The sequence below is a fragment of the Empidonax traillii genome, unplaced genomic scaffold (assembly GCF_003031625.1).
Source record: "Empidonax traillii isolate 1590-97213 ecotype Southwest subspecies unplaced genomic scaffold, ASM303162v1 scaffold215:size2007263, whole genome shotgun sequence".
Lineage (NCBI taxonomy): Eukaryota > Metazoa > Chordata > Aves > Passeriformes > Tyrannidae > Empidonax > Empidonax traillii.
This window is the reverse complement of record NW_020955408.1, coordinates 435219-453344: the sequence shown is the minus strand read 5'-3', so window position 1 is coordinate 453344 and position 18126 is coordinate 435219. Positions and strand designations below refer to the sequence as shown.

Genomic DNA, 18126 nt, shown 5'->3' with positions numbered 1-18126 from the left:
GTGAGACTCTGGACAAACCTGCCTCTAGGACAAATCACCAATACACATTCCACCACATGTAACTGAAGCATCCACCCCACTCCTGGGTTTTGCTGGCTTCTGACAAGGGAGGCAGGACAGACAGCAAAACACAGCTGCCTTCAGGAAGCTCTGAAGGAAGAACTAGTTTATGGGCTTGGGAGGCAATGGGCATACACACCTTGTCTGTTACAAGTTGCTGGGAGGAGGGCTGATTATTGGACCCTGGCAGACCAAGAATGGTCACAGCATTTGCATTGAAGTTTCTTCTCAGTACAGACCTTAGAGTGTCCCATAGCTGCCACACTAAAACTTTGCTCTATCACCAAAAATGAAGACTATATTGAATATTGGGACCACAGTATCCATACATCATATGAATGCGGCTGTTCTCTGAAAGGAGAGAAAATATGCACTATCTCTCATATTTGTCAGCTCCAGTGCATGAATCAAAATGGGGTAGTGGACTGGCATTTCACAGGCTTATCCAAATTTACTCTGCTTGTCAGCTGAGCTGTTGTGTTATTTGAAGCTTGATGCATTTGTATTCAAGTGCATCCTTCAACAAAAAAAAAAAAAATCAGGTCTAAAAATGGCTACAGTTTAATGATAATCAAACAACCAAGCCTTGCAACTGAGGATGCTGCAAACATTTTAGAAAATTAGCCAATCCTTCTTTATTAATAACTGACAGAAAGTAAAAATACATTCAAAAGTTGTTTCAAAAACAATTTCTAAAGGAGAAGCACCAAAAAAGAATTATGCTACTCTGAATGTTTTCTTCTTAAAACATTAAAAGAACATTAGGTAAGATAATGCGACAGCTGGCTGAGCTACCACTCCCATAGTATAATCCACAATCATAAAAGCAGCTTTTTTAGGCATTTTAGTGCAATTTATGCTGTTAACAGGTCTTCTTTTCTGTGCATTCTCCTATAATTTAATGTCAATTGATACCACTCTAGCTTATAAAATCCCCACTAAGTCAAGAAAACTCCACTTAGCAGTAACTTTGTTTCCTTTCAGGGCTAATATCAAAGTAGTTGTTTTGAATCCCAAAATGATAAATATCTAATAGAAGCCTGAAGCTATTGTAGTGCTATACAATTGGTGATGTATAATTGAACATTAAGTAATCCAGGTAATAGAAGTTGTAGGTCAGCTGTCTCTCCTCCTTAGACAATTCCTTTAAGTATTGCCTCACTACTTCTGCACTTGTTCTCTCATCAGAGGAATGTCTGTCTTTGAATTTAGGGAACTTCAGATCGGTGGGAGCACCTACCAGCTGCAAGAAGTAATTGGCATCTTCTTCCAGGGTTTCAAACTTTCCTATAAAATCATAGTTGATGAGGCAGGGGTAGCAGAGCTTACTCACTTGCTCCCAATGAATGTCCATTCCTACTGGTCGATGAGGATCTAACAAATACTGGATAAACTCCTTGAACTTAACTCCCGAACCTGTTTTCAGAGCCTCTTCATCTGCATTATGTCTATACTTCTTAATTATTGCCCTCCCAAATACTGGATGGTAGTAGCTGTTTGGATGTTCAAACTTATCCCTGAAGGCAGATACCAGTCTTTCCATAGGATCACGTACAAATATAAACTTGGTGTACATGTTCAAGCGTGTGTATATCCCTTTTAGGTCATAACTGTCCAGTTTCCTTAGGTGCTTTCCATAGTGCACATCATCATGGGAAATGTTGTGTGCTGAAGCGGCGAGTCCATTGAGCACCATGAGGACTCTTTTCCAGTTGGAACAGCCTGCTTTTGGCACTTCACAGTACAGGACTTTGTGCCTGTCCTCCACGTAAATTCTCGACACCAGGTGCACCAGGTGGGTTTGCAGCTTCTTTCTGCTGTTGTACTTCTTACAGAAGTCATGCAGGAATGACCTGCGCTTTTCCTGGGTGCTATCTGCATCCTTCCACTTGTTACCCTTGACTAATGTCTTGTTCAGTGGGTGCAGTGCAGGGGGTAAATACACTCCTCTGAACCAGCTGAGAGGTGACTCACTTGTCTTCTGCTGGTCAGGCAGTTGGCTCACCAAGGAAGCAGCTACCACACTGAAAGGGTCAGCCTTGCCCTGCCAGTGCCTGCCGCTTGAGATAGCCATCTCATGTTTACTGAGGCCCACAGGAGCGCTTCTGCTCCATACTGCTTCCCTTGGCATCCCCGGAGGCTGGAGTGTGAAATCCTGCAATCATGGAAAGGAGCAGAGCTTAGAGTGCAATGACAGCCCAGCCCATTCACGTTGCAACAGCAGCAAGGTGGGTTGTGCTCACAACCAAGCCACATATGGTACTAAAAAGTCTCTTCTGAAGCACTTGATCAACACACCTAATTCAGGAACTAGCTGGGCTAAATTACTGACATACACACTTCTGAAGCTTACCTGTTAGCACACAGTAGGTCTTCCTACAAAAATAAATAGCTGGAGTCACACATTTTAAGAAATCAAAAATGATTCACACAGGGAGGCAGATAGTCCTGCTAGGGATGGCCAGGTGCTTTTCTCTACTGAGCACATTTTCCCCCACGACAGCACTGTTTGAGTTGCGTGGTCATTCTCTGGAGTGCACTGGCACAATCATAGTAACAGATGCTGGACCTACTCCCACCACTGTGATTTGGAGCAGACCTTGTTCCCTTGTGGTGGTAGGGGATGAACCTAGGGCCCCTAAACAGCTACATCAGTGGATTTGAGCATGATGTAGTGACAGACAAAATCCTCCCTCCAAAAAGGTCCTACATATAGCTGATGGAAGTGGGATGCATTGGACTGTATGTGCATTGTGTCTGCAATGCAGAAGCTTATATCTGTGACAGCTGTTTTCACAGCTGATAAGGAAAAATAGGGGCCTTTAGAGCCTATTCTGTCTTACTTATTTAAACATCAACATTAATGACACCACCTAAGTAAACATCAACTAGCGACTCCTCAAAGAATGTCAAAAGAAGAGACTTTCCTCCCAAACAACTCTTTCAACGTCCCCAGCCACTGCGCAATCCACAAACCGCAGGAACAGCAAGGTTTGCATCTGTGTTCTGCCATCAAATTCTTGTATCATGCAAGTTGACTGAAGAGTTTCTTGCAGTTTGGGTATTATTGCTTGCTCATTCCCAAGTGGATTCTCATATGTCTACAAAGGCTTGTAGATTTTTTTCTCCCATCAGTGGGCAAGCCTGTTGCACTGGGACACTTATACAGCTGCTTATTTTCATTACACATCCGGAGAGGGAGGATACCAGTCAACAGGTTTTTAAACATCCTGTTGCAAATCCCAGATAGCTAAATGGTTAGATGGACAGACATGCAGAGACTGCTTGACTGCTTTCATAAGTCTAACTTTTTTTTGAAATCTACATAAAAATGCTTTTTTTTAAAGGGATTAAACATTCACTGGAAAGTTAATTTGTGGACTGGCAGATCATAAGTGTGGATTTGGGGGGGATATGATAGCCCATAGACCAATTCAAATAAGGCTGTTTAAAATTTAGAGGAATAATGTAAGAAATGATGATGATGATGAATGGAAAAAAAATTCGAGTTTCAGTTTGAAATAAGGTCTATGAAAAAACAAGCAGTTCCAAGGCAAGTTAGCCTATGTTACAGTGTAATAATTTCCCATAACAAAAATAAGCCCGGGGGATCAGGCTTTTCTGTACTGCTGCAAGCCACTGACAGGAAGGTCTTGCACTGAATTGCCTAAAATTATTTTTGTACTGGTGAAAACAAATAAAAGAAGAGAGCATGCAGGACTTTAACATCTGTGAGAGAGGACATGTTGGTGTTTTTAGAGATGCAAAAGGCTACTTGAATTAATTTGATTTGACATGGTCAGATTTTCTGATTATTTTTTTTTTTAACTTCTGCCTAATATTATATTCTTTGAAACAAATGAAGCACATGTATCTGGAGATTTATCCCTTCTGCTCTAGGATGGAAATAATTCAGGAGCTTAGTTAGTGTGCAACAGTAGAAGGCAGTACTACTGGTAAACCAGGGTACAGTTATGAACCTAATGGAAATTTCAGTATCACAGTGAATGGCGAAGTGCCATTCCTACAAGTGTAACTGCAGAATACAGACTTTAAAATAAATTAAATGTTTTTACCTTAAAAGGTGAAATGGAAAGTATGGGATACACAGAAACCAACCCCACAATACAAGGCTCAACAGAAGTAGGAATAAAACTATAACAATGCTAAAGTAACTAAAGATTGTAAATTCATCAGTGCGGCTCTGGGGAATTGAAAATTTAGAAAACAGTCTCCAGTTATACATGACTGTACTGGTGTTCCCCAGTGCAGGGAAAATTCAAAAGAGGGCACTACCTGATGACTTCCTGTAGTATGTCATCTGAATTTAGTAGTCTATTTCAGAACGTATTTCAGTGCAAAGAAACTTAAACCATTTGAATTTCAAACTAAAGCCACTAAAATGAAATCCCATACTTCAGAGGAAAGTTCAGCCCTCTGAATTCAGCCTACAATCCTGAACTAGTGGGAGATGCTCTAGTTCCTACAGGACAGGAGGGAAAAACACAGGCTGGCAGGTGCATGGTCGTGGTTTTATTCCATTTCGAACAGTCTGTCTGGGATCTAGGACCAACCTCAGGGGATAACCCAAGAGGGTACCAGAGGAGGATTGCATTTTAGTTGCAGAAACTGTAAGTGCAGCTGTAGGAATCCCTACTAAAAGATTTTTCATGGGATTAAAGACTTCAGAGAAGGATGGACAGAACTATTCAGAGAAATCTCAGTTAACACCCTAGAGGGGTGTTAACACAGGCACAGAGGAAGTCACTTGAAAGGGGCTCCATCCTAGTGAGATGAGGTAAAAAAAAAAAAAAAAAAAAAGAATTTATTAGGAAAAAAACTCCAAACAAACAGAAATAATAATTTTAAAAAATACTTAGGGGGAAAACAATGGCACAGGAAGCTTTGAGGACCGAAAAATTATCTAAATATGTAAGATACTATTAGTTGCTTCCCCTTTCCATTTACCTTTCTCTTTGAGACACATATTCCATAGAGAATACAACACTATTGGCTAGTAAATGTTTTTAGTGTCCTTGCAGTAAATGCTGGCTTTTACTAACTTTCTCTATCTAAGAATGGAAATGGATAATGGGTAGTGATATTTTCCAAAGGCATAGGTACATTGCCGTGGAAGTTTTCCAGCTCAAAAAAGAAGAGATCAGACCTTCCTACACACTTGCCTGAGCAGCTAGGTCAGTACCTAATAAAAGTGAGATGAATGAAGAGATGAATGAAGCTTGATTTCTGATGAGAAATGTTTAACTAGAAAGTTTCTTAGGAAACAGAAACTACTTAATAGATACTGCCAACATTCTCTAAGCAAAACTACCTGACAGTCTGACACTTACGTGCATGAGAGATCTGAAAGCCATACACTCTGAAAGGATTTAAATGTTTCATGACACTAGGCTTACACAAAGTGAGGTCTCCTCTTTGCCTTCCTCTTTATGCCAGCGATTTTTCAATGCCTATTTTATGACTCTTTAAAGATCTGAACATCTCCATGTTATATTGATTTTTGTTTTCACAGCAGGAACAGGTAAACAAGAAATTTGCAAAAGTAATAAACACTTTAAAAAAAATCCTTATCTACTATATCTACATTCCTAACAGTCCATCTCACAAAGCTGCTGAGCACCTGGAAAATGTCAGAATATACACCAAAAACAGGCAGCATGCAGGTAATATCAGACACTAACTTTCAATCCAGATCTTTCCCTGCAAACAGTCCTTACTAAACTCTTTGAGCCAAGTATCCAAGGAGAGGGATGTCCATTTATGGGTTTCCAAAGAGCTGCTAAGTTTGGGAACCAGCTGCCTGGCATGGGAGATGAACTTCATCTTGGAGATACCTTTGATAGATTCAAGGCTGTCCTTGAGACATGCTGGCAACCAGTGCAGCAGGTTGTGTACGTTTATCTGAGAATTAAAACCCAATGAGGGGTTGCCCTTTGCAGTTATTGTGCAGAGAGCCATGTCTTCTGTTTGCATTAACACATTTGAAAGGAAGTTAAGAAAAGGCCATGAGTCCAATTTAGGAGAGGAGGCACCCTGTCTCACTTTAGGTAGGCATGAACTGAAGACAGATTTAAAAATTAGTTTAAATACAAGGAAAAAAAAATAATTTAAAAATGTGTTAGTGTGGTGTTTGGCTACCATCAGGCATTTAAGTGAAGCAGTTGAAACAAAAACCATTTTTGAGTCATTAATTGGGTCCTTTTTTTTTTTTTTTTTTGACATGTTTTATTGCTGGAGATTTCCCGCTCCTCCCAATCCACAGAAAGATTTCTCCTCACTGTAAAAATAAGTAGCCAATATCTTCTTTTATACACATTGAAGCTGTCCTTTCCTTTAATACCTTCACAAGCCACTGGGGTAGAAGAGATTGACTACTGCCAAGAATGGTTAAGACTCATCCAATTATGCTTTGTGATGATTTTACAATGCATGGGTGGGATCTCATCTAGGCAGTTTGCAATTAGAGCAACTCACCATGCACAAAGATAATGATGTACTGGAAAGGCTGATATTCTAGGGCTGATTTACAAAGATTTAATGGCCTGAAGTGTGGGCAGTGCTGTGTTTCCTAAATGCTTTAGTACTGGATATTTGTTTTTACTAACAAGAATAATAAAATTAAGTAAGCTTAACAGAAAATGTAGCACAAGGAATAGTGGAGGGAATAAATATTCTGTTTTCTAATGTTTTTCTCTGCTGCCAAATAACTACACTGTAAGTATTAGTAATGTATGATTTGGTCCTCAGCATCTAGCTACTACATCTTCTCTCCTAAAACACCCTTCATGAAATAGTCCTCTAAGATGCTGCTTAGGAGCAACTGCATGAGCCACCTAGGAAGCCTGCTGTGCTCTGCTTTTTACTGTGGCTTGAGCTTGACTGCTGCAGGTTTGAGTGCCCTGAGGACTCTTTCAGCACTATTATTCTAAATAGCTAATATGAGTGCTCTGCAAGCACATGGATACTCAGAGATGATAAAACCTTCATTCTTTAAGACAAAACTTATAAAAGTTATTTAAAAGGTCAGAATATTTGTGTTGTCTGACCAACTCAGACATACAGAAACTTAAGCAGGAGAAGAAGCAAAGGTCTCCCAGTGAAGAAATGACAGGATTTTGAAAGACATGCTTAGAGTATACAGTATCCTCACTTACATCCCAGTCCTTTGGCACTAGACATGTTCAGCAGTGCCAAAGTTCAGCACAAACTGAGAGCACTGGATACTCTATTTCACTGTATGAATGTATTTCTTCACATTGCTTCTTATGCAAAGATTGTATTACAATGATAATATAACTTCAAAACCTGACTTGTTTAGGATCTCTCCATAGAAAACCGACAGAGAAAGGCTCTTCTGAGACAAGGTTCATTTTCCAATTCACTCTCTGATTTTATAGCGATGAGAGAGCACATAGAGATCAGTCTCTTAATTCAGGTTTTTAGCTGAAGGCAGCTTGGGTACCGGAGTATTATGAAACAAACATCCTCTTACTTGGATAGTAGGTATGTGTGACTCTTTGAAAGCTCTGAAACCTATAGTTTTGGCCTAAAACATCAAGTTTTTCACTTAATGGTTGGATGAGTCTCTGAGCAACCTGATCTAGTTAAATATGACCCTGCTTACTACAAGAGAATTGGACTAGATGACCTTTGAAAGGTCCCGTCTAACTATTCTATGGTTCTATGGCAACTGGGCACAGTTAGAAGAATTTCATCATCTGAGGATCATGATTGTGGCAAATGGTTCAGACTTGGTATGTAGCCTAAATATGAGGAAAACTGCGTGATTCCTATCTTCAGCAAGACAGTGACGCCTGGATCTGTTACTACCTCACTTTAGCTGTACACACACGTACACATGTGCGCATAAGTTTTCTTAAGTCTACCAAAAGGAGAGATTATCTTTTACCTTCTTTTGTGATAGAAGACTTCTTGCAAAGCAAAATTCAGAATGGCCATACTCTTCTACTACTATGCTACCTGAGCTAACATGTAAATATGATCAGAACTCTCTCATATCATAGCAGCTGTTTAGTGTAATGTTGGTGATCTAAAAAACCCCCCTACAGGATCTCCCAAAGGAGAGGCTATCCAAGCTGACCACAAGTGACAGAAAATATTTACTGATGAGGTGCTTCACCTTCTGTGCAGTGGAGATATACCTCTTGATTCATCACTTGTGCTTAAAAGAGCTAGTTCAGAGATAGGCACCACTAACCCCTCACCTCCCAGTGGAGTCATGAATTTTTGCCTTATCTAATTCATTCGGGGCATATCAGTAATGCTACATTCCTCACAAGCCAGAGATGACACATATATTCCTTGTGATCACTGCAAGTTCAGCAGAGTACTTCTGTCAGAGATACCTAGTGACTCATACACCAATTCCATTATGGAAGCAGAAGGATGAAGCAACTGTGATTTGAACTTTCATTGTTCTTTCTGCCCTGAAGTTCTCAAAAATGCATGAAATAGCAACAAGTTTATCTTTTCTCTGGAGTAAGATCTAGGAATATTGTATGTAGAGCCATCAATCCTAACAGGCAAGACCTTATTGTAACAGGCACGTTATTTTCTATGAGATATGTATCTCTAAAACACATGTACTTGTACCAAACATCTCTAGGATTATTAAGAAGTTGAGAGTGAAAAAAAAAAGAAAAAAAAAAAGAAACATACAAGATGCTCAGAACTTCCTGCAGACACTAAGAGGCAAACTTCATAGTTTGTAGCTAAATTACAATTAGGTTCAAAGGAGGTGAACTCTGAGCTAGACACAAATGAGAATAACTGATCATAGTAAGAAAAGAAAATACTGCAGGTAGATTTTAATTAACAGATACCAGTAAATTTAAAAACTGCTTTTCAAAACACAACTTTGTGAATCAGTGACTATTGTCCCTTGAATCTGTTAGCAGAAAGTTCAGCATCTCATTGCGGGGTGACTTGGAGTTATGGCAAAGACAGTGACCAAAGTAGTAAAGAAGGAAAAAGATGGTTTTTCTTTTTCTATGGTGTGGCCAAGTGTGAGCTGGTGTGGAAAAATTTGAAAGGAGAGCCCCAATCCAGAAATGGTTTTGGAGAACAACACATGTGCACAGGCAGTGGGGAAAGTGGAGAGGCCAATGGGATAAGATAAACAGTAACACTGTCATGAGTATAGTAGTAGTGCCACCCCCATTTAATAAGGGGACAGGAGGAACCCATTTATCTTTGCCTGAGACCCTCACAGGTACCTTACTCTTGGCTTTGCACAGAGCTCCCCTCCTTCCCCTGCCCTGTCTTCCTCTACAGAAGCACAAGGTCACTCATGCTAATGAGGCAGGACAGTCTGCACGAGCCACTTCGACAGAGCTGATTCACATGGTCAGCAACTTGGATGAAGGTACTTAAGCTCTAATTTTACTTGCCAATTCTTGTTCAAATCTGGAATTAACTTCCTCCTGTTTCAGCCTGCACAGTCAAAGAATTTGGTTTCTCCAGATAATGGGAAGGGTAAGAAAGATCAAGGCATGGTTAATAGAAAAAGTACCAATAAAAACACTATTATTATCAGAAACTAACATATAAGTTTGCATGACAAATTAAAGATTCACCAAGACAACTGCAACCAAATATTGAAAATAAAAGCAAGCACTCCACTCCCTTATTACAAATAAAGAAATAATTGTCAAGGTCAATTGATGGTAATTGCTTCAGGATAATGCAATACTGATGCTGCTTTCTGACAACAGTTTTATGGTGGTGGTTCTTTGCACTCTAACTTACAGACTTGTGAATAAGCACAGAGCCACTGCAGTCCAGACACCTTGTGTTTGGACAGGGTCTGCAGCCAGTTTGCATGGAGTTCGTTTCTCTAGATGTGTAGCTCAGATGCACTGCTAATAAAAGGCAGGTGTGCTGCTAATAAATAGCAATTTTCAGATCATAGACCTCTTAGCAATTGGCCATATTTATCCCAGCCTCCTTTCTATGCAGTAATACTTGTTTTGGGTACAAGTAAATTGGTGTGTTCAAACTCTTTAATCCTGGGTGCAGTCCTCCTCTGTGTTAATAAATCAGCCACTGTGGTCAGGGGCCAGAAATCTTCATCATCACTCACTCATATTTTTACACAGAACAATCTCACAGCAATGCACCTTAAACAATCTGACATTCAAAATGGACTCAAATTAAGCATGCAATATTCATTTTATTAAAATTACCCTTTCTGGGTTTCCACTACACTGAGATAAAAAGTGCCTGGATTGGATCAATCCTACCAACACTGGGGCACACCTGTACCCACAGAAGAACAGGACAATGAGGCTCAACCACCTCCTCTGGGAAGTGATAAATCAGCAGAGGTTGTTTCAGATCTGGGCTTGAGTTGAATTTAGGCACTTTGGTTTCCTTCCAAACTTGTCCCCCTGGAATACAATGAAGATATAGCTACTGAAATAGTCGCTAAGATGTTTGTTCTCAGTAGCCAATGGTGGAGTTTGAATGTGCATTAAGATATTTGAAACAAAAATGAGGCAAAGAGCATGTGTTGTATGGGGAACCAATGTGATTCTAAGGCCAGGTTTTGAGTCAGGTACCAAATCCTTTCCTCAGTTTCTGCAAACATCAGGTTACAAACAGACTGTTCACCAAGATGTTCTCACAAGCAGCAACACAAGTGGTAGTCTAGTTTTGGAGGAATTTCAATCACGTTTCCTCATTCCCTCTCTCCTTGTTCCTGCCTGTGCCCAGTTGGTAGCAGCAGGCAATGTGGTAGCTTAACACCTGCATTTATGCCCTCTCCTGAAATGGATACTGAGCTGGGATACCAGTGACTGCCTTCTCCCCAGCAAGGACAGAATTTCCCCTCTGACCAGCCACCACCTCTCACATCCCTGAGATCATCTCTTATAGCTGTGTCAAAGTTGGCTAAAATTGTCTCTGGCTTCCAGCATTACTTGAGAGTGAGATGGTCTGGCAGCATGACTGGACAGACCTCCCTAGGGCACCCTGGGCATTTACAACCAAAAGGGCGAAATGTAAAAACCAAGATAATGAAAAACGCTATTCCATCCCCTCAAAATCCACCACTCCCTTTAAGAAAAAAGGCCTGAAATGTAATGCTGTGCTTCTGCAACATAGTAAAATTTCTCACATTAGTGGCTGTGGTAAGATTCACAGGAATTTTTTTTCCTGGTAAACAGAATCTATTTCTATCTTGTCTGCAGGTAAATACACTTATCTTACAGCATAAACGAGATATGTTGCTCTTTTAGAAATAATAAGAAAAGTTTCAAATGAAACTAGGTTCAGATGAAGAATATTAACATATGTTCAAGCATGAAGAATTCAATTTCTCCCAAGCTTCTTTGGAAGAGACAATAACATCTCTAGGGGTCTCAAAGCATTTTCCCTTCATTCACAATTATTATTTAATTCAAATTAGATTACTTTATTGGTAAATAAAAAAGAAATAGAAACACATACTGCACCCTAGGTTGGTAAATATCTCAAATATGTGTTTTCCTACATTTAGACTTTTAAACAAATTCATGTGTTCATTTTTAGATAAAAATATTAATAGTTGATAATTGATAGCATTCATAAGTTGCTGTGGTGAGAAAATAGTCTGTGAATTGACAAAGGGAATTATCCACTGTGCACTCAGTTCTTACACTGACTGAAAGGTAGCATACCCTACTTTTGCTGAATGGGGCAAAGTCATGTTTATTATAGGTAAAAGAAAATACCCTGGTTTATTCCATAGCAATTTTTTGTATAGCTATCTGTTTGGTATGTATTAATCTGCAAGCAGTGTCACAGAGATAAATGTGGCACCCAAACACTAACTAGTTCAAGCATCATCCCTCCTTGAAGCACAACAATACTAACACCAGCACTGTGATTAAGGTTAGGTGCACTGGCCAGAGCCAGAGTGCTTGGTTTTATAACTTTGACCTTCACACTTCATTTTTACATGTCTGCAAACCTAGGAAGGATAATAATTGCTTAGCTCATATGACTATTGTGATTCCTACTTTCTGATTAACGCTGGTAGGAAAACCTTGTCTATTTTGCAGAGCAAGAGGGGACACAGAAATCAGAGAATCAGAATTGCAACTCAACTTCCCAGTCCATGCTGCCCTTTTTTTGCTCAAATTTCACACCATTTCTTTCAGAACTTCTGTTGAGTCTTCAGTCCATTGCATACTCTAACACCTGTGGGGTTTGTTTGTTTGTTTTGTTTTGGTTTTTCTCACAAAAAGAATAATTCTTCATAAAATTTAAGATATTTTTATCTTCAGACACTGCATGCATGTTCCTGTCTATGCAGCCTGAGAAACTGTTTCCTCCACATGGGGCTGAAGAGGTTCTTACATAAAAGTCTCTGCTGATCTTGTTCAAATAATAGTTCCTCCTATATTTTTTCTCTGATTCACCATTTGGTACTATATATTATGCAGTAAAAAGTAAACAACTGTTATGTTATCTGAACTTGAAGGCGGCAGAGGATGGTATCAGAAGGAGACCTTATCAGCTTGGAAGAAAGAAAACATTATCTGTAGGGGGAAACTGAATTTTTTTTCCCCAACTGATTTTCATATCTTACCATATACCAGATAAAAAATAAAAAATTAATTTTTAAAAAAGCAACTTCTGCTTACTGATAAACAAAATATGCAGGCGGAGAGGAAGGATCCCACAGTCAACCAGACAGGGCTCTGAGCTGTCTACCTCAAGGACATGCACGCAGACAAGTGAATGCCTAGTGGACATGACCAGGTGGCCCGCCTAGCAGATGAGGGAAACGCTGTGGATGTAATCTAGCTGGGCTTCAGTAAAGTCTTTGATACTGTCTCCTATAGCATTCTATGGAAAAGCTGTAAGTGCACAGCTTGGACAAGTGTACTCTTTGCTGGGTTAAAAACTGGCTGGATGGGCAGGCCCAGAGCATGGTGGTGAATGGTACCACATCCAGCTGGCAACCCATCATTAGTGGTGTTCCCAGGGCTCTGCGCTGGGGCCAGTCCTACTTTATATCTTTATTGATAATTTGGATGAGGGGATCGACAGCATCCTCCAGAAGTTCATGGACCATACTAATTTGGGTGGGAGTGTTGTTCTGCTAGAGGGCAGGACGGCTCTACAGGAGGATCTGGACAGGCTGGATTGATGAGCCAAGGCCAATGGTATGAGGTCTGGTATGAGGTCCAATAAAGCCAAGTGCTGGGTTCTGCAGCCCAAACAGCACTACGGGTTGGGGGCAGAATGGCTGGAAAGTGGCCCCGCAGAAAAGGACCTGAGGGTGCTGGTTGGCAGCAGCTGAACATGACCCAGTAGCATGCCCAGATGTCCAAAAAGGCCGTTGGAACTGTGGTTTCTGTCAAAAAGAGTGTGGCCAGCAGGACCAGAAAATTGATTGTTCCTCTGCACTCAGCACTGCTGAGGCCACAACTCAAGTCTGGAGCAAGGAAGATTTCCCATGATGGAGAAGGATCATCTTAGGGAATATTTAAACAAACTGGACAAAAACAAGTCCAACAAAAACAAGATCTGAGGGGATGCACCCATGAGTGTTGAGGGAGATGGAGGATGTCACTGTGATCCTGTTCTTGATTATCTTTGAAAGATCATAGTGATGGGGGAAGGTTCCTGAGGACTGGAAGAAAGCAAGAGTCACTCCTACCTCCAAGAAGGGTTAGTAGGAGCATTGAAGAAATTATGGTCTGATCAGTACCCTCATTTCACATGACAGAGCAGGGAACTATTCCTCCTCACATGCATGTACTTTGATGAACTTCATGAGGTTTTTGTTTGTTCATTTCTCCACTCTGTAGAGGTCCCCATCTGGTGCCTCAACTCCTCTCATCAGTGCTGCAGTTACTGTTGGTCCAAGTCTAGCTCTAGTAAGTACACTGCCTCATCACAAACCTTTCTGTGTTGCTGGTTCCCCAACCCCATGCTCAGAAAGGGAAATGCTCCCTGAAAGAGATCTTAAAAGACTAAGGGATGGATGTGCCACTGCAAGAGATCCTGCCTTGACAAAGAGCTACTTAGGGACAGAACAGTGGGACAGATATTATGGAGCCCTCTCACCAGCCTCCTGACTTGACATGCAGCTTCACTGCAGAACAGACAGGCTCAAGCCTGAGCTCAAACACAGCTCTGATTTTAACCCAAAAGTCTGACTGTGCAAACAACTTCAACTTCTAAACCCAAGTACACATACTCTTGTTAGTCCTTCAGAGATTCAGAGGCACTGTAGAAAACTGTACGAAGAAGTGGACTGCAACACAAACAAATGTGAGTGGTAAGGACGAAACACAAAGCATTGCCCTCAGACACATTTTGCTTGGCAGTCTGCAGTGTATTCTTTTGACAATACTGTACACAGAAACACAAGGTTTCTTCTTGTTTCCTTGCATCTTCCTCAGCAGTGGTTAACATGTTACAGCTAATCAGGCTGTACATTGGTGCCAGGATTTACCCTGAAGTTGCAAAGGTAGTTAAAAACAGATATTGAAAAGCAGAGCACATGCTATTTCTGGTTGACTGCTGGTGTTAGATGACCACAGCTGTTAAAGGAACATGCATATCTATATACATAAATAAAAAATGTGTTCGAGGAAAAACAGCAAATGTTTTACGATCAAAGAGAACAAAAGTTAGTGAAGATGATAAATGCAGTGAAAGGTTTCTGGAAGCAGATACTACCTTAGTGTTTCATCCATGTTGTGTTTCACTAAACTTTGCTTAGGCTTTAGAAAGAGCTAAGAACCACACAGAAACCATAGTGGTCTTCAAGACATGAGAGGTTCCAGATATGCACAGACAGCCAGGGTTTCCCCAGTAGATCACTGGGACAGCAGCTTTTTCCTTTCCCCATCCCCTCTCTGTTTCACTCACCTCTCAACAAGATATTTCCTGCTATTTGCCCCTTTGCACTCCTGCTCCTCTCAAATTGTAACATCATTCATCTTCTGTGGAGACACTTCTCCCTCACTTAAATTTCTGGCAGCCAATTTTACTCACTGTTGTTGAACCAACTTATTAAAGGGGACTACAAGACTTAAGCTAGATGAGTATCTTATCCTGTATAAAAATTTTTAAATTCAGAATTGAAAATAAACAGATCCATTAGGATCAGCCCAGTTCAGATCTTTTTACTGAAGTAATGAAAGGACAAATCAAATACACAGTGCCTCTGCATTTGTGTCCCATATTATAGACTTCAAAAGGAAATCGATTTCTGTTCTGAAACATTCTTCCATTTATTGGAAGTTCAAGGAACTTTATATAGAATGGGACATCACCAGCTTCATTAGAATCCATTTAAATGGGAATGTCCATTATTTGTCCCCAAATCAACCTTTTACAACTTTATTTAGATACATCCTTAGCATATTAAGACAATGAAGTATTCCTAAATAATTAGATGTTCTTAACTTAACTGCAGAGAGACAGAGCAGGTGAGGAATTCAAGAAGGGCAAGGCAGTGGCATGCAGGAAAAGCCCAAGATTGGATAAACAAAGTATAGCACCTGATCCACCTCTTGAAACTGAGACAAATGTCTTTTTTATCACAATACACTCTTCCTCAGGAAAGGGCAATGGCATCAATAGAGCTGATTTTGTCACAGAGAAAGTGTGCAGAATTAGGTCTCCTATCAACAACTCACAGCCCTGCCAATGGAGCCTCAAGTTGTGTTTTAAAAATGCAAGTGCCCCCCCTTCTGGCCAATAAAGACTCCCCAAAGTGACTTTGCAAGATATTTCAGGCTAATTTTAAAATGTAGTTTAGTTTATGAAAGTTAATTATACTTGTTCTAAGACATAAAATCTCAGTCAAACACAGAACTTCCATTAAATTTCAAAATATTTCCACACTTATTTAAAAAATTGAAGGTTTTCCTTTGCTTATGCAATGCCATATTCTGAGCTTAATATATCTATCCATCAATTTCTCAAGATAGTGAGAAATTTGTAACAACTCAGTGTTATTTTGTGTCACAGGACCAGGCTTCCCATAAGTGTTCAGACCTGCAAGGGCTTACTTTGTGAGCAGCGGTGCCAGCTCAGGTAGCTGAAGTGATACAGTGACATCTGTGCCATGATCAGCCAAGGCAGGGTTAGGATGCTGTTAGGATGCTTTAGGTGGACTAAAGCCTTCACCTGACTAACTGTCAGGTTGGTGGTTCATCTAGGTGATCAGTTCACAGATAGCAGGGATGTAAATGATGCCAGGGCCTCAATGTATAGCTTGGAAGGAAGGCTACTGAAGGAAGAGTAATTGCTGGAATACAAATATTTTAATGACGTCTTTTTAAGTGACTTTCTAAATTAAATCTCATGAACAATCCAGATACTCATTTGTATGCCATCTGGATAACAGCATTCAGCAAGAGGACAAGAAGCCAAAAAATGACAAGCAAGCTCCCTGCTTCTGCATGAGTCAGGTCCTTTCAATCTGCAAGGACACATAATTGAGGAAAGTAAACTGTGGGTTTTCTCCTCTTTTTCTGGTTAGAAATTTTTTTTTAAGTTTAATTCCTGTATCCTTTTCCTAATGTTGAAATGATAAATTACAATATATAAATTTTTTTTTTTTTCCCTAAGTAGTTACTCCTAACTGATACAGTAATAAAGAGAAGATGGAAAACAGTTCTATCAAGCAGTGTTACAGTTTGGTGCAGCCTCAATGAAAATTCATGGCAGAAATAACCTAAGCAACACCGAAATACAATGCTTAGATGTGTTGTTCAGGTATTTTGTATCAATAGTTTTCTGCCTTTTGAAAAGGAATACTAGCAATTAGGAGAAACATTTTTTTCATTTTTTTTTTTGGGGGGGTTTTTTGTTTGTTTGTTTGTTTAAAAAAAAAGCATAATTCTGTGCTACAAAATTTGGTGCCAGTGAACAAGTTATCTCTGGGCTTTGTTCTCGGCATCAACATACTGAGAAGTAGATGAAATAAATTGCTTAAATGGCAAATCTTAGGTCTAAATCAAAATTATGGCTACTTTTGTTAATTCAGCATATCTGCAGAGCCAGCCAGGAGTCTGACGCATGCTCCTTAGCACACCTGCATTGTTAATATTAGCATAGTTCTATGGATTTCTGCCTTCTAATTGCTATACCTCTTCTACATGAAAAATTAAGTAACAAAAAGTATGAATGTTTCTAAATACCTGATTAATTATCTGTTGTTGCAGCTTTTTTCCAGAGTCTGAAAGAGAAAGAAAAGAATTAGTTTGTACATATTTTAATGAAGGTGGTAGTGGACATGCCACAATCAACATACATGCCGCAGAACAATAAACAGTGAAATAATAAAAAAAATAATCAAACCTCATAATTAAGAAACAGAATTGAACATGTAGAAATTGCTTGAAACTTCAAAATAGAAATCTACCTAAAATAAAAGAAACACAAGCCCTTCTAATCAAGACGTGATAAAAAGACAATAGATAGAGGGTAGCCAATCTTGCTAAGCTGGAACCCCAAAGAAATCACAACATTTAAAGGGCAGGCAACAAATTTCAAATATGTGCTTTGAAGCATCTTAATGTTGTGAGATGTACTATGTGCTGGAGAAACTGGTAACATTCAACTCAAGATTTGACCACTGGAAGAGGAAAGCAACTTCTGCCATTACCTTAAAATAAAACTGCATGTCTGTGCCAAGACTGATATTTGGCACCAGGTGGCTCAAGTGAGAAATTCTATCCTGATAATATCCACAAAGCGGCAAGCTGAGTTACGGTCTTGTTTCCTTGTTCTGGCCTTCTTCTGCAGCACCCTTCAGTGTGTACCTGGAGATATAATCAGAGCCTAGACAACACACTGCTTTCTACAGCTGTTTGGGACCCTAGCAGCAAGGATACCTCAAACCTATTCTTTCCCTTTTGACCAATTTTGCATCATTTACTGTTCCCGTGCACTAGTTGTCAAAAGGGCAGCTGGTATCAATTACCCTCCCTTTGCTACTGGAGACCATCCACACGTATTGGCGAAAGTCAGGAATTTCACACTTGCCTATCCAGCTAGGCTACGTGCACCCGG

At 40.0% G+C, this 18126-nt stretch overlaps 1 protein-coding gene across 2 annotated transcripts in view; it reads right to left on the bottom strand.

The window, feature by feature from the left end:
- Positions 1 to 400: 400 nt before the first annotated feature.
- CHST9 (carbohydrate sulfotransferase 9) overlaps positions 401 to 18126 on the bottom strand; it is a 90014-nt gene continuing 72288 nt past the window's right edge. For both annotated transcript variants that reach the window (XM_027887536.1, XM_027887537.1), the window contains 2 exons: positions 17253 to 17290; positions 401 to 2215 (listed from right to left, as the gene is read on the bottom strand). In XM_027887536.1, coding sequence (XP_027743337.1) covers positions 1118 to 2215; positions 17253 to 17290 — 1136 coding nt within the window. In that variant the 3' untranslated portion in view covers positions 401 to 1117. The remainder of the gene's footprint in view (positions 2216 to 17252; positions 17291 to 18126) is intronic.